The sequence below is a fragment of the Gopherus flavomarginatus genome, chromosome 6 (assembly GCF_025201925.1).
Source record: "Gopherus flavomarginatus isolate rGopFla2 chromosome 6, rGopFla2.mat.asm, whole genome shotgun sequence".
Classification (NCBI taxonomy): Eukaryota; Metazoa; Chordata; order Testudines; family Testudinidae; genus Gopherus; species Gopherus flavomarginatus.
The window spans coordinates 48807251-48819691 of record NC_066622.1 but is presented as its reverse complement, the minus strand read 5'-3'; the positions used below and the strand labels follow the sequence as shown (position 1 = coordinate 48819691).

At 50.7% G+C, this 12441-nt stretch overlaps 1 protein-coding gene across 3 annotated transcripts in view; it reads right to left on the bottom strand.

The window, feature by feature from the left end:
• CACNA2D2 (calcium voltage-gated channel auxiliary subunit alpha2delta 2) overlaps positions 1-12441 on the bottom strand; it is a 648687-nt gene that overhangs the window by 25808 nt on the left and 610438 nt on the right. For 2 of the 3 annotated variants that reach the window (XM_050958643.1, XM_050958641.1), the window contains 5 exons: positions 9172-9243; positions 8408-8479; positions 8104-8165; positions 5977-6053; positions 2458-2478 (listed from right to left, as the gene is read on the bottom strand). In XM_050958643.1, coding sequence (XP_050814600.1) covers positions 2458-2478; positions 5977-6053; positions 8104-8165; positions 8408-8479; positions 9172-9243 — 304 coding nt within the window. The remainder of the gene's footprint in view (positions 1-2457; positions 2479-5976; positions 6054-8103; positions 8166-8407; positions 8480-9171; positions 9244-12441) is intronic. The other variant, XM_050958642.1, reaches the window with a different exon arrangement.

Sequence of the window (12441 nt, the reverse complement as noted above, 5' to 3'; positions counted from 1 at the left end):
CTTTAAACCCATTGGCTGTGCTTTTCACTTGATCATGGCCCTGATTCAAAGCCTATCCATCGACTCTGACAGATTTTAGGTCAGGCCCTCTATGAGGCACAGCGTCAAGCCAATGTTTTCACCAGTTGGACTTTAATGAATCTCACAGGATCTAGAAAAGCAGATTGAGGAGGGACCTGGTATTTTTCAAATGAAATAAGGGCTGTTGTAACAAGGACGGGGATCAATTGTTCTCCATGTCCGGTGAAGGAAGGACAAGAAGTAATGGGCTGAAACTGCAGCAAGGTTTGATATTAGGAAAAACTGTCTAACTATCACAGTAGTTCAGCTCTGGAACAGGCTTCCAAGGGAAGTTGTGGAATTCCTGTTACTGGAGGGTTTAGGAACAAGTTGGTCAAACCCCTGTCAGGGATGGTCTAGGGTTACTTGGTCCTGTCTAAGCGCAGGGGACTGGATTTGATGGCTTCTTGAGGTCCCTTCCAGCCCGATGTTTCTATGGTTTTATGATCTCTCAAAGTATTTCAATGCCTCTTTCCCTGGGGGGCATTTGGCAGCCTTATTCATGGAGTCACTGAACCAAATTCTGCCCTCAGTCCCATCCATGCCCTTCCACTGTATTACACCGATGTTCCTGACAGTAAATGTGCCCAAGAACCACACCCTGACATGTCTCCTTTTGGTTTGGAGAGCAGGAGAGGGAGACTTGGTCCTTGGCTGCCTGACATCTCTGGATTTACGTGACAGGGTTTTCAGACTCAATTCTCCCCAAAAGGCAGGACCATGTCTTGCTAGTGCCTGGGCAGGACCAGCCATTTCCTCTCTCTGTTTGTAACACAGATAGAGAAGCGGTGAAGGCAGATGCTGAATGGTAAACATTGTCCCACTGCACAAGTTTCAGCGATGAAGCACCACTAATGCCACTGGGAGACTAGCGGGGCAGATTGCTGGGTCAAATTCAGAAGTTATTCAGCCCCTACTCCTGCTGAAATCCGTGGGAGTTCTGCCTGAGTAAAGACTGTAGGAGTTGGTCCAATCTCTGGAAAGCTGTGCTTATGCTAGGCCACATCCTGAGAGATGACCAGCACCACCCATTCCCACGGGATGGGAGTTGTTATTTGCTCTGCATTTCTTGGTGTCTGGCCCTTTATCTTAAGCTACACAAAGGATGGAGAAAAAAGAAACCATGGAAGGACAACTCCATTCAAACTCATCCCCATTTATTTTTCCACTGAGGATGCTCCTAGATCCCGATCCAATGGCCACTGAAGTCAATGGAAAGACTTGACTCAGGGCTCCACTACATTGTGGGAAATTCATGTCCAAGCAGATGATCCAGCATCACACCAGATTGTACTGTATACACCTAGACCCATTTAATTGAATACACTGTGCCAGCCAACTCCACCTTTGGTGCCACCAGAACCAGGATATCTCAGGTGGCTGCAGCTAGCTCAGAACCCCGAGGCTTTCTCTACACACACGCATTTGCAGCACATGGACACATGTGTTTAGGTTTAAGAGCTGTTCATTTGGGGATAAACCCTTCCCCAAACGACTTAAACTAAACCAATAATAACTTGGATTGAAACAACAAAAAGAGAGTCCTCACTCCTCCAATAAACTAAATAGGCCTAACATCACACCTGGAGTTAAACCAGTGCAACTCAGCATGTGGATCAGCATGACATAGCCATGGCTGGGACTGAAATGATGCACTGACATACAATCTGGGGCCTTCCTAATATGATAACTGAGACTTGATCCTGGAAGAAAAACTTTGATTCACACGTGCAATGGACCTTTCTGAGATTTCAGCCCCTTTCTCCTGCTCAGCCAACATCTCCCCACTCAGGAGGTCTAACGCTTATTATGATTAGTTTTGAAGCGATCACTGGATCTAGTTCCAAGTACTGCTGAGTCTGGAGGTCTCTGCACAGCCCTATCCCATTCAGTTTGAGTTGTCTTGAAGAGGAGGGACGCACAGGAGCAAAAATGGGAGGAGGAGAGATTTGTAGGGAAGGAGTGAGAGAGGGAAAGAAGAGCAAGAAAGGGGGCTGGGGGAGGCGGAAGAGCAGGATATTAAACTAGCTACGAAAACCTTGCTGAATCAAAACATAACAATTCCATAGGAGATGGACTCTAACGATATCAAATCGAATTTCTGAGCAATGCACAGGGAAGGAGTGCAGAGATAAATAGGGACAAAGCTCTCATGAACATAACAAGACATGTTGCTTTCAAATAAAGGGGGAAGAACTGGAGGGAAGGAGTGGAGGAAGGAACAGTTTGGCGGAGGTTTGCAAGGTTAGGCGTGGCAAACGGGCACAGGAAATGGGCAAGCAGGCTGGGTGGGAGAGGTGGGGGAGAGTCGGTGAAGGGTGGGAGTGAGGGGTGGGGGTACTGGACACGGGGGTGGTGGTGGTGAAGGGTTAGTGGTCTAAGACTGAAAATACTTGCCCTTCATTTTGATGTTTGGTACTGTGTGAATCCACCAGAGAGAGAAAGCAAGAAAAAAACAAACGAAAAAAACAACAAACAAAAAAAAGGGGGGGAGGGTTGGGTGGAAAGGAGGAAGGAGGGAGGGCACAAACAATATTTTATTCAATTTTTGTTTGAATAAAAATATTGTGTATCATAATCAGACCGAAAGGAAACCTCTTGCAAAAAGAGACATAAAAAAAGAAAAGAAAAAAGGCCACAGTAAAATAATAATAAAAAGTATAGACATAACTAGAGAACTATAATCCATCTATATTTATATAATCAAAATAAAAATGAAAGTCAGTATCAAACAGTTGCAACAGTCTTGATATAGAAATGTTCTTACTGAGTTAGCAGACCATGCAAAAAGACAAGGTCACAAGAGACCAGAGGGGAGACACAAGAGTGCCCAGAGGCACAGAGACAGAGAAGGAAGGAAGGTGGGTGAGAGAAGGAAAAAGGTATACAGAGATAGGCAGGGGGATAGAGAGCTCAAGACAGGGAAATGGAGGATGCTGAAGTCTGTTATCTCACTCTGATGTAAGTGGCTGCTGAGAGAGCAAGGACCTAGGGCAGATGTGGGTAAACTAGGGCCCGTGGGACCGTCCTGCCTGGCCCCTGATCTCCCGGCCGGAGAGCCTAGTCCCTGGCCCCTCCCCCACTGTTGCCCCTGCCCTGCAGCCACGCTGCCGCGCAGTGCTATGGCCTGCCCCTCCCACTTGGCAGCACGGGGAGTGCAACTGGCTCTGGCCTGGTGTCGCGGCTGCGAGCTCCTGCTGCTGGTAAGGGGGTGGGGAGCGGGGGGGTTCGATAAGGGAGAGGGGGGTCCTGGGGAGCAGTCAGGGAGGAGGCGGCTGTTGGATGGGGTGGAGGTTCTGGGGGGGCAGTCAGGGGATGGAGAACAGGGAGGGTTGGGAGTGGGAGTCCCGGGGGGGCTTGTCAGGGGGCAGGGATGCGGATGGGGTTGGGAGGGCAGTCAGGGGACAGAGAGCAGGGGGTGTTGGATAAGGGAGTGGGATCCTGGGGGGAAGTTAGGGACGGAGGGTCCCGGGAGAGGGTGGTCAGGGGACGAGGAGCAGATGGCGGTAGGATAGGGGGTGGGAGTCCGGGGGGGTCTGTCAGGGGGTGGGGGGGTGGATAGGGGTCGGGGCAGTCAGGGGACAGGGAGCATGGGAGTTGGATAGGGGGCAGGGGTCCCAGGAGGGGGCGGTCAGGGGACAAGGAGCAAGGTGTGTATGGATGGGCTGGGCGTTCTGAGGGGGGCAGTCAGGGGGCAGGAAGTGGGAGGGGGCGGATAGGGAGCGGGGGTCAGGCTGTTTGGGGAGGCATAGTCTTCCCTACCCAGCCCTCCATACAGTTGTGCAATCCTGATGTGGCCCAAAAAGTTTGCCCATCCCAACCTAGGGTGTGGGCTGAGCAGTCCTCCAGGAGGAATCTCAGGAGCCGCCATGTCTGGGGAGAAGTCTTGGCCTGGACATGGTGTGGGTCACTGCAAGCTCCCTTTGTGTGTAAACCCAATCCCTAGGAAGGGGGTATGGTTTGACCCACAGCGCCTTGTGTGAGGTGTTTATGGAGTAAGGTGGGGAAGTCACATGTGCTGTGGGGGGAGGACAGAAAATTCTTTTGAGCCCCCTTCTGCAAGTGATCCTGAGTGGAGAGTAGGCTCAAGCTACAGCCCAGAGACAGCAGCAGCATGTCTCGCTTCCATCTCTAAAACAGCAGCAGCTCTTCCTGGAGCAGTTGTTGCAGCTGCTCCTTCCCGAGGGGGCACTGGGGCCAGTGAGTGCCAGCCCTTCGCTGCCCAGCAGAGGGCTGGATGAGGCCCCTGAAGCCTACCTGCTCATCTTCAAGTGGTGCTGAGGAATTTGGGGCCCTCCATTTATCCCATTTTTTAACAGGTCAAGCTTAAGCTGCAAATCAGGCCCTGGGTGAGTACAGCTACAAGGCCCTCCTGGCTGCCACCCTGGGCTGGCTGCATTTGGAGGAGCTGTGCTCCAGGGCTGAGCCCAGCCATGAGCCTGTGAACCACAACTGATCCACTGGGCAGCTTGAGCCCGCATCATGAACCACAAAACTGACAGCCATAGTCACTCCAGAGCAGTTTTTAGGACGCATTGATGGCTCCAGCCATCCATGCTGGCACAGCCTGGGCAACACACAACGACTTTTATATGGAGGCTGAGCAGCCAGAGCAACCATCTAGTGGACTCAGGGTGCACCCAGACATTGGTGCAGAGGGCTTGGAACAACTCCAAGTCCTTCAAGTGACAGAGCCCATGGGCATCTCCTTGAGGGGCATTGCCCTGGCTCCCATCACCTATTGCCATGGGGCGAGACCAGACACATCACTGATCTCTCCTGGATTCCATGAGATGTCCATGGAGTCATAGGATTGACTCCCAGCCACAGGGCCAAGACGCAGGCTACCACAGGGCTTTGCAGGAGCTGGATCCCAATGGGGCTTGCAATGGAGAGGATACTAAACTGAACATGTTGGCGCGGTTGTAGTGGGGAGGTAGGTAACGGGATGGCAGTATTTGCTGGCTATCAAGTGCTGTTCCTGCTGGGAAAGGGTTACATGGGTTCTGCTGACTGATACAGATGGCTCACTGCCCCACCTAGATATATCTAATGAGCGAGGACCTAAGGTGTGGGCTGAGCAACTTCTTGGAAGAGGAACCCTGGGAGCAACCAAACCTGGGGAGACAACTCCAGATAGATTTGTGTTGGTTCATTCCAAATTCCTATTGTGAATAAAATCAAACCCAGACCTACGTTCTGACCTGCAATACTAGGGAATATGAATGCAGCAGGGTGCTCAGAAAGAGAAAGGGACAGTGGGCAGCAGAGAGAGACAGACAAAGACAGAAGGAGAGAGAAAGGAGGGAGAGAAAGATGAAGGAGGAAGCCTGATTCACCCCCTTCAGGAGCGACTCGTATCCCAAGGTGGGAGAATAGGTTCTGGCGTAGAACGAGAGAGAGAGAGAGAGGTGAGCAGGTTAACACATAAGTACATAGATTAATTATAAATTAATTAAAAAGAAAATCAACCAACCAAAACTTAAATCATAAAAACAAAAGTGGTTTAAAACAAAACCCAAAAGAATCTTAACAAAAATAAAACATGCGAATTTTCACAGGCTTTCAAAGTAACTGGCTGCTACAGAATTATCACCTAGTACATCGAAAGCATATACAGCAGCACGGCAACCTCATCTCCTCTAGAGGGGTCTTTATTTTTTTTTAGGAAACATTTTGTTTTAGGGTTTTTTTTAAATGCAAAATCTAAGTCCGAAACCCTCGCATTCCCAGGCAGACAATTAACCTTCCATTTTAAATGTCATTGTTCGTCTCTATTTTGAAATGGTTATTTTTCATTTTAGTAGCACACAGTTTGTTTATTTCCCCCCCATGGGTCATTTTCTGTACCAGCTGGTAGGTTCAGGGTCAAAGGGCATGTGAAAGGGCAAAAGGAAAAGGCAAGTGTCTACTTACACTTCACTTGGAGAATCTGGTCGCTGAGGTTTGCCCGGATGTAGTACGTGCTATAAGGTGGCAAGGCTAGCCCCAGGCTGTGGAAGAGAAGGAAGGAATCAGCATGTTTCTAGCCTGTGTCAAACTATTTCCCAGGGGTAGGATCCTGGCCCTGGGACTCCAGTGGGGCCAGGATTTCACCCAACATGTTGTTCTAGACTGGTGTTTGACAATGTAATGGGGACATCTGGGGCCTGATCCCTTAGGAGTCACTGGCAGGAAGCTCTGTCCTTTTGGAGCTCTGTCTTTGCATTTGCGAGCTACCCCGGCACCCACACAGAACCCCACTGAGAACAGGGGCAGATCTCAGAATTGAAGACAGAACATGCTAACTCCGCCGACGATTGTTAGACCGAAGGAATGTTTGGAACATACTCTCACCCCACCCTCCCTTAAGCTATAGGGACGGATGGCTTCAAAGTGTCTTTAACTAGTATATTTCCCATCCCAAGAGAATTTTGGGGATTTTAAACTTTTTTCCTGTCCTGAATTGGGATCAAATGTCAAAATCTCAAAATTTTTCGCAAGCTATCTGGTAAATACATTTGTTATTGGGTTAATCAAAATGTTTTGTTTTGAAAATTTCAAAATGTTTCATTTTTTACTTTTACTTTCCCCCCCACTTCTTAACCATCCATTAACTAAAATTTTTAAACAAAAAGTTCTTTCCAGTGGAAAAAGCTAAACTTTTTTGGTTTGAAAATGTTGAAATAGGACATTTTGACAAATTCCAAACACATTTCCCCCCCCAGTGTTTTTTGGAATTGGGAGATTTGTTGAAACTGACCCTTTCCCACCAACAGTTTGGTCTTGATGAATTGCCATTTTCTAATGGAAAACGTTTTGTTGGAGAATTCCCAACTAGCTCTATTAACTACTTCCTCACATACTAATTCTCCGATAATATATTCAACCACTTTCCCCTGCGGTTTAAATACCCTTGTTGGGCCCTGCGGAGTCTCTTTTATTCCTTGCACATTTTACAAGGCTTTAGCAAAAATTCCATCTTGTATCTGAAAAATAGACTGTGACCATGTCATTACCGTGTATTGTAATGTATATGCATAAGAAGGTAGAATTAAGGTTGTACGTTCAATCTTAACTTGGGCATTTTCTGAATTTCAAATTCTTAACTGTGCAACCCTAATGGTTTATTAAAATAGGGTTTTTAAAATGGAATTTCCTAGGTTTTACAAATTAGTTTAAAGAAGAGAAAAATCCATTGTCTGGCTCAGTCTGCCCAGGCTCCATGTGTTCAAACCTTTAGGTAGTGTGAGTTACATGTTAATAAAGAGCACCTACTGGATACCTCTTCTTGCAGTCAGGATTATGTAACACCCGAGCAGTTGCTGACATGGGGACGTGACATTAGGAATGTTTGTCATGAAATTCGGCGTCTTTCAGTGCAGTGTAAGATACAAGATGAAATTCAATAGAAGACAAGTGCAATGTACTATACTTATGAAGGAAAAATCAAATGCACAACTACAAAATGAGGACTAACTGGCTAGGTAATCGTGCTTCTGAAAAGGATCTGGGGGTTGGGGTGGATCAAACTGAATATGAGTCAACAATGTGTTGCAGTTGCAAAAAAGGCTACTATCATTCTGGACTAGGGCATATTAACAGGATTGTCACACATAAGACATGGGAGGTCACTGTCCTGCTCTGCTTGGCACTGGTGAGGTCCCAGCTGGAGTGCTGGGTTCAGTTCTGGGCACTGCACTTTAGGAAAAATGTGGACAAATTGGAGAGGGTCCAGAGGAGAGCAACAAAAATGATCAAAGGTTTAGAAAACCTGAGCTGTGAGGACAGGTAAAAAAACTTGGGCATGTTTAGTCTTGAGAAAAGAAGGCTGAGGGAGGACAGAGCTGGGGACCACACCCAGGTCTCCTGATTCCCAGCCTGGTGCTTAAGCCACCGTTCCATTTATCTCGGACCCCATCAAGAGTCTCTTGTCACCCATTTCTCCCTCTCCAGCCGGTGGCTGGCATCCATCTGATTCTGTGCTTTCAGAGGGGCTAACACAGGGGATGGAGCAGAGCCCGTCCACCTCCTGCCCCCTCCTGCCAGCCACACCCTGCTCACCTGTAATTGGTGCTTTTGATAGGGGCCCAGGTGTAGGTCCTGATGACTTCATCGATGTATCGCTGGAATTGCAAAGGGACAAGCCACGGTCAGGGCTCAGGAGGAGATACTGAAATGGCAGCCCGGGTGCTACAGCCCACGGACAGGACAGTGCAAGGAGTCACACTCCAGGATCTGAGTGCAACAGGACCCATGAGTACCAGGACTGTCACACTGTCTCACTTTCCCATTGCATTCCATCTTTATCTCCAAGAATATAAGAATTTCCCTCCCCATCTCCACTTGGGCCCTGCCAAGTCCTTACCTCATCCAGGGATTTGATCAGGGTCTTGATGACTCTCTGCCCTTCGCTGCCATCGATCATACTTCTCCGGATCTAGGGAACAGGCAGGAAGGGAACTGAGCCCTGACACACACCGTGGCTTTGCGCCCCAAGAGGCTGAGCCCTGGGCAGTCTGCTGGCTGTGTGGGCTCTTTGTGATCCTGTCCGTGCCCAGCGCTCCAGACACACAGGGGGAGGGGGGAAATGAGGAGGGGGCGAATGTGGCCAGCGAAGAGCCCAGCGGATCACCAGAAGGGAGAACAAGGCATCATGCTGGCCCCAGGGATGTTGAGATCAAAGGAGAGGGATGACAACCTCTCTGATGGCCCTGTGAGTGGGTGGAATGGGAGCGGAGGATGTTTATGGAGTGAGGGCTGGGTACAAGCATGTTCACATGTGCTAGCCCCTGGAACTCCTGTGCGGGACTGCTTTCCCTGTGGGAGTCAGGATCGATGCCAGTGAGTGGGTGCTCAAATCCCCAAACCCCAGCACCCCTGCCTACACTAAGGACCAAATGGGGCAAGGTGTCTGCCCTCCCTTCCCATCCTTAGGCTGTTCCTTGCAGGGAAGGGCAGGGTAGGGCAGAGGCAGCATGGAGGAAGCTTGCTGCCCGGGCTGTGCTTGTCTTGTGCACAGAATGCAGCAGGTTCCAGGGCCCCTTTGCCAGCAGGGCCTCTTAGATGCTGTTTTTAACTCAGCCTTTGCCTCTAGTCTTGGTCGAGGGGTGGAGGGAGAGCCCAGCTCACCTCCTCCTTATTCTCATCCTCCAACTCAGCGTCCAGAAAGTCCAGGGTCACAGGCTCTCGGAAATTGATGATCTGAAAGGAGAAAGAGGCTGGTGAGAATCAAGGGCTCATGGTCAGCAGAGCTGGGCCCAAGCAGCTCGGAGCCAAGTCAACTTCCCCTCATCCAAACCGCCCAACAGCCTGATCTCAGCCACTCAGCACACTAGTAAAGCATCTGATTGGTCAGGCAATGCCCTGAGGCATTGTGGGTGCTGTAAGACATGGCAACAGCTTGGAAGAGTGAGACCCTACAGGCTGTACTAGCAGAGCTGTCTAGCTGTTTGCCTTCCCTGGCACCCCTCACATCATCCGCTCGCTGGGGATCCTGAAGTGCTCTGCAGACACCGATGAACTAACGCTCCCCAGTGTCCTGAAGTGGGGAGGGTTATGAGCCAACTTTTACGTAAGGGGAAACTGAGGAACAGAGCAGTTGGGCTTTTTTCTACAGCCTTGTACTCTTGTCAGCCCCACAGAGCCAGCACAACTCCAGGAAATGGTGCTCTAGGCTATGGCGTGCTGATGAACTTGGGCTGCAGGGGTGGAGGGCAGTGAGTGGTGAGTCCAGAGGCAGTGGTGGTTGCACAGCAGTTGCAGAGGACAGATTTGCCTGCAGAACCCTTATTCCTGGCGATGCATAAGTCCAGACTGACTCTCAGCTCGCTGGGGGCGTGTGCTGGGTCAGCAGATGAAATAAACATCCCTTTGTCTGCCATCAGGGCACATTAGATACAAGGATATCTGGGAGACCAGAAGCATGGAGGCCACCAGTGCTGTTCGTCCAGTCACTTTTCCGAAGAGAACCACTCGCTCTTTAACCTCAGTGGGCTGATCCTGAGGCAGTCAGGGCAGGTCCTCACTGCCCAGCCCTGCACCCTGACACGTTGTGTTTAGCCCCGGTTCTGGTGGCTGCCCAGTCTTTGCCGATCAGCCGTCGGGCTTTCTGGGCAGAGCTTGCACCCAAGGTACAGAGCCACCTGTAGGTGATTGAATGAAACTGACGAACAGTGACCTGCATAGTTCTCTGCATGCATGTGGGCAAAAGGGGCTACACAGCAGAAAGGTAACATCAGGGACAGAGCCCCACACTCATGTGTTCTCAGCAGCCCTGAACCCAGATCCTATTCAGAACAAAGGGGTCTTCACACCTGGAGGGATTGGGCTGTCCTGTCTAGAGACAAAGGCTGCAGAGTCCAGATCTGATCCACCCCGGAGTTCGGTGCCATTTTGATCTGGTGTTCAGGCCTGTCTCTAAGAATGGGGGAATGTCACAGCTTGCCCGGTCCAAGTTGAAGGTCCTGCTCAGACTGATGCGCCCTCCCTGGCATCTCTCACCGTGCTGGGCTGCGGCACGTAAACACAACACACACCTGGGCAGCCATGGGGAGACGAATGGGCCAAGTACACTTTCAGCCACATCGAACGGAAAGGGACGGAGGCGAGCGAATAAATCCCACCGTGTCCCTGTCTGTCTCCGCCACTTATCCGCCGCCCATTAATAACGTTGATGAGCCCCGTGGGACATCTGTGCCAATGAAACATATTTCACTCTGATTGCTGCCATTTCTCAGTGCCTATTTCCCAGCTCGCCTCTGAATAATGAATCTCTCCGATTAGCTCTGAAGCAGGGAGCCGATTTCCCCCGCCCTGCAATGACGGACGTGGCAGCCCCACAAGATAAATGATCCCACTTGCTGCTTGATGTCCTCAGGAAGGCATATTTCATAAAGGGCTGGGCTAATCCCTTCACATCCTGTCTGGAGGGGAGCAGGGGCCCATACATCATGACCCAGAGAGGGAGCGATTAATGCCCATGGAGCAAAAGGGCTTCCTACTCAGCTGTGAGCACTAGAGAGGGTTCTGGGGGCATAGAAGTGAGAGGTAATTAGCTGGGGATTGAATCCACCCAGGCCCAGCCGGAGCTCATGTGCCTGGGATTGGGTGCCCTGCTCGGCGTGGCACAAGCACATGGGTACACCCACTTGCAGACACTCAAACACATACAAGCATGTCCATGCACAGCACAAGATTGCAATGCAGCAGCCTTTGCCCTGAGGCGGGGGGATCAGAAGGGCGCCTTCTGCAGGTCACAGGAAGCCGATATCACCTCTCCTGCCAGTCAGTGCAATATAATGGCCACAGTGGGCAGGATCAAACACCTGGGTCCTACTCCTGGCTCCCTCCGACACTGACCTGCCATCACCACGAGCAAGTTGCTTTTCTGCTCTGTGACTAACTTTCCCCTCTCTGTGCTGGGGCATAAGGATCCTGATCTGCTTGCCAAGGAGTGCGGCCGGGGGGCCATAAAGTTATTCTGTGGAACACGGTGCAGACAGAGCTGGCATCTCAGCAGTGAAGGGGGCAAGGAGATCTGTCTGAGTCTGTCTCTTCCAGGCAGAGGGGGCTGTGGCCTAGTAAAATCCAAGAGATCCTGGAGAGGCTCCTTTCGTGAGAAGCCAGTGTTTGCTGTCTGGCTGGGCCTGAATTTCACGTGGTCCCGCAAACGTGCTTTGCTGGGGGAGTCAATCGCATGTGTGAATCCCTCTGATCACACCGTTATTCAGAATCCCTGCTTTTCCTGGTCAGCTGGGTGGGCACTGAGGCTGGTGGAGTGTGATTAGTGGGACTGGGATGTTTGTCCCAGCTTTGACTGGCTCCAGGGACTTTCCATGGGGGTACCCTGGCTATGCTCCAGCTGTGCGTGTGGAGGGGGGCGTGGTGGAGATGTTTCATGCATTCTCTCCCAGCCTCCTCGCCCATGTGCCCTGGGCTGTGCCCATCCCTCTAACTGAAAGCAGTGACCAGAACCTCAGCTGGCATCAATCTGTGTTGATGCAGTAACTTCACTACAGCTATGCCAGATCCAGGGTGTTCAGGTCTTGTCATTCCCCCCTGCCATGGCACAGAGGCGCTCTCTCTCTCTCAGGGCTGGACTAGACCAAACTACATCAGCACTGGCCTGCTCCTTCAAAGCCCTAAATGGGGGGAGAGACTGGCTCACCCGGCACCCTTCTCCAGCAGTTGTATCACCAGGGATGGAGCAGGTGACGTCCAGCTTTTCATAGAGACAGGTCAGGCTCCATTTTAACAAATTGGAAAACTGAGGCACAGAGCCCTGACGCCAGCCACCCAAGGCTGTGCAGTACCAGGAAAAGCCTGGAGCTTTGCTCTTCTTCCTCAAGGGAGCGGCATCCTTTGATATGTATGGAATGGGCACGACTACTGCCATACTAT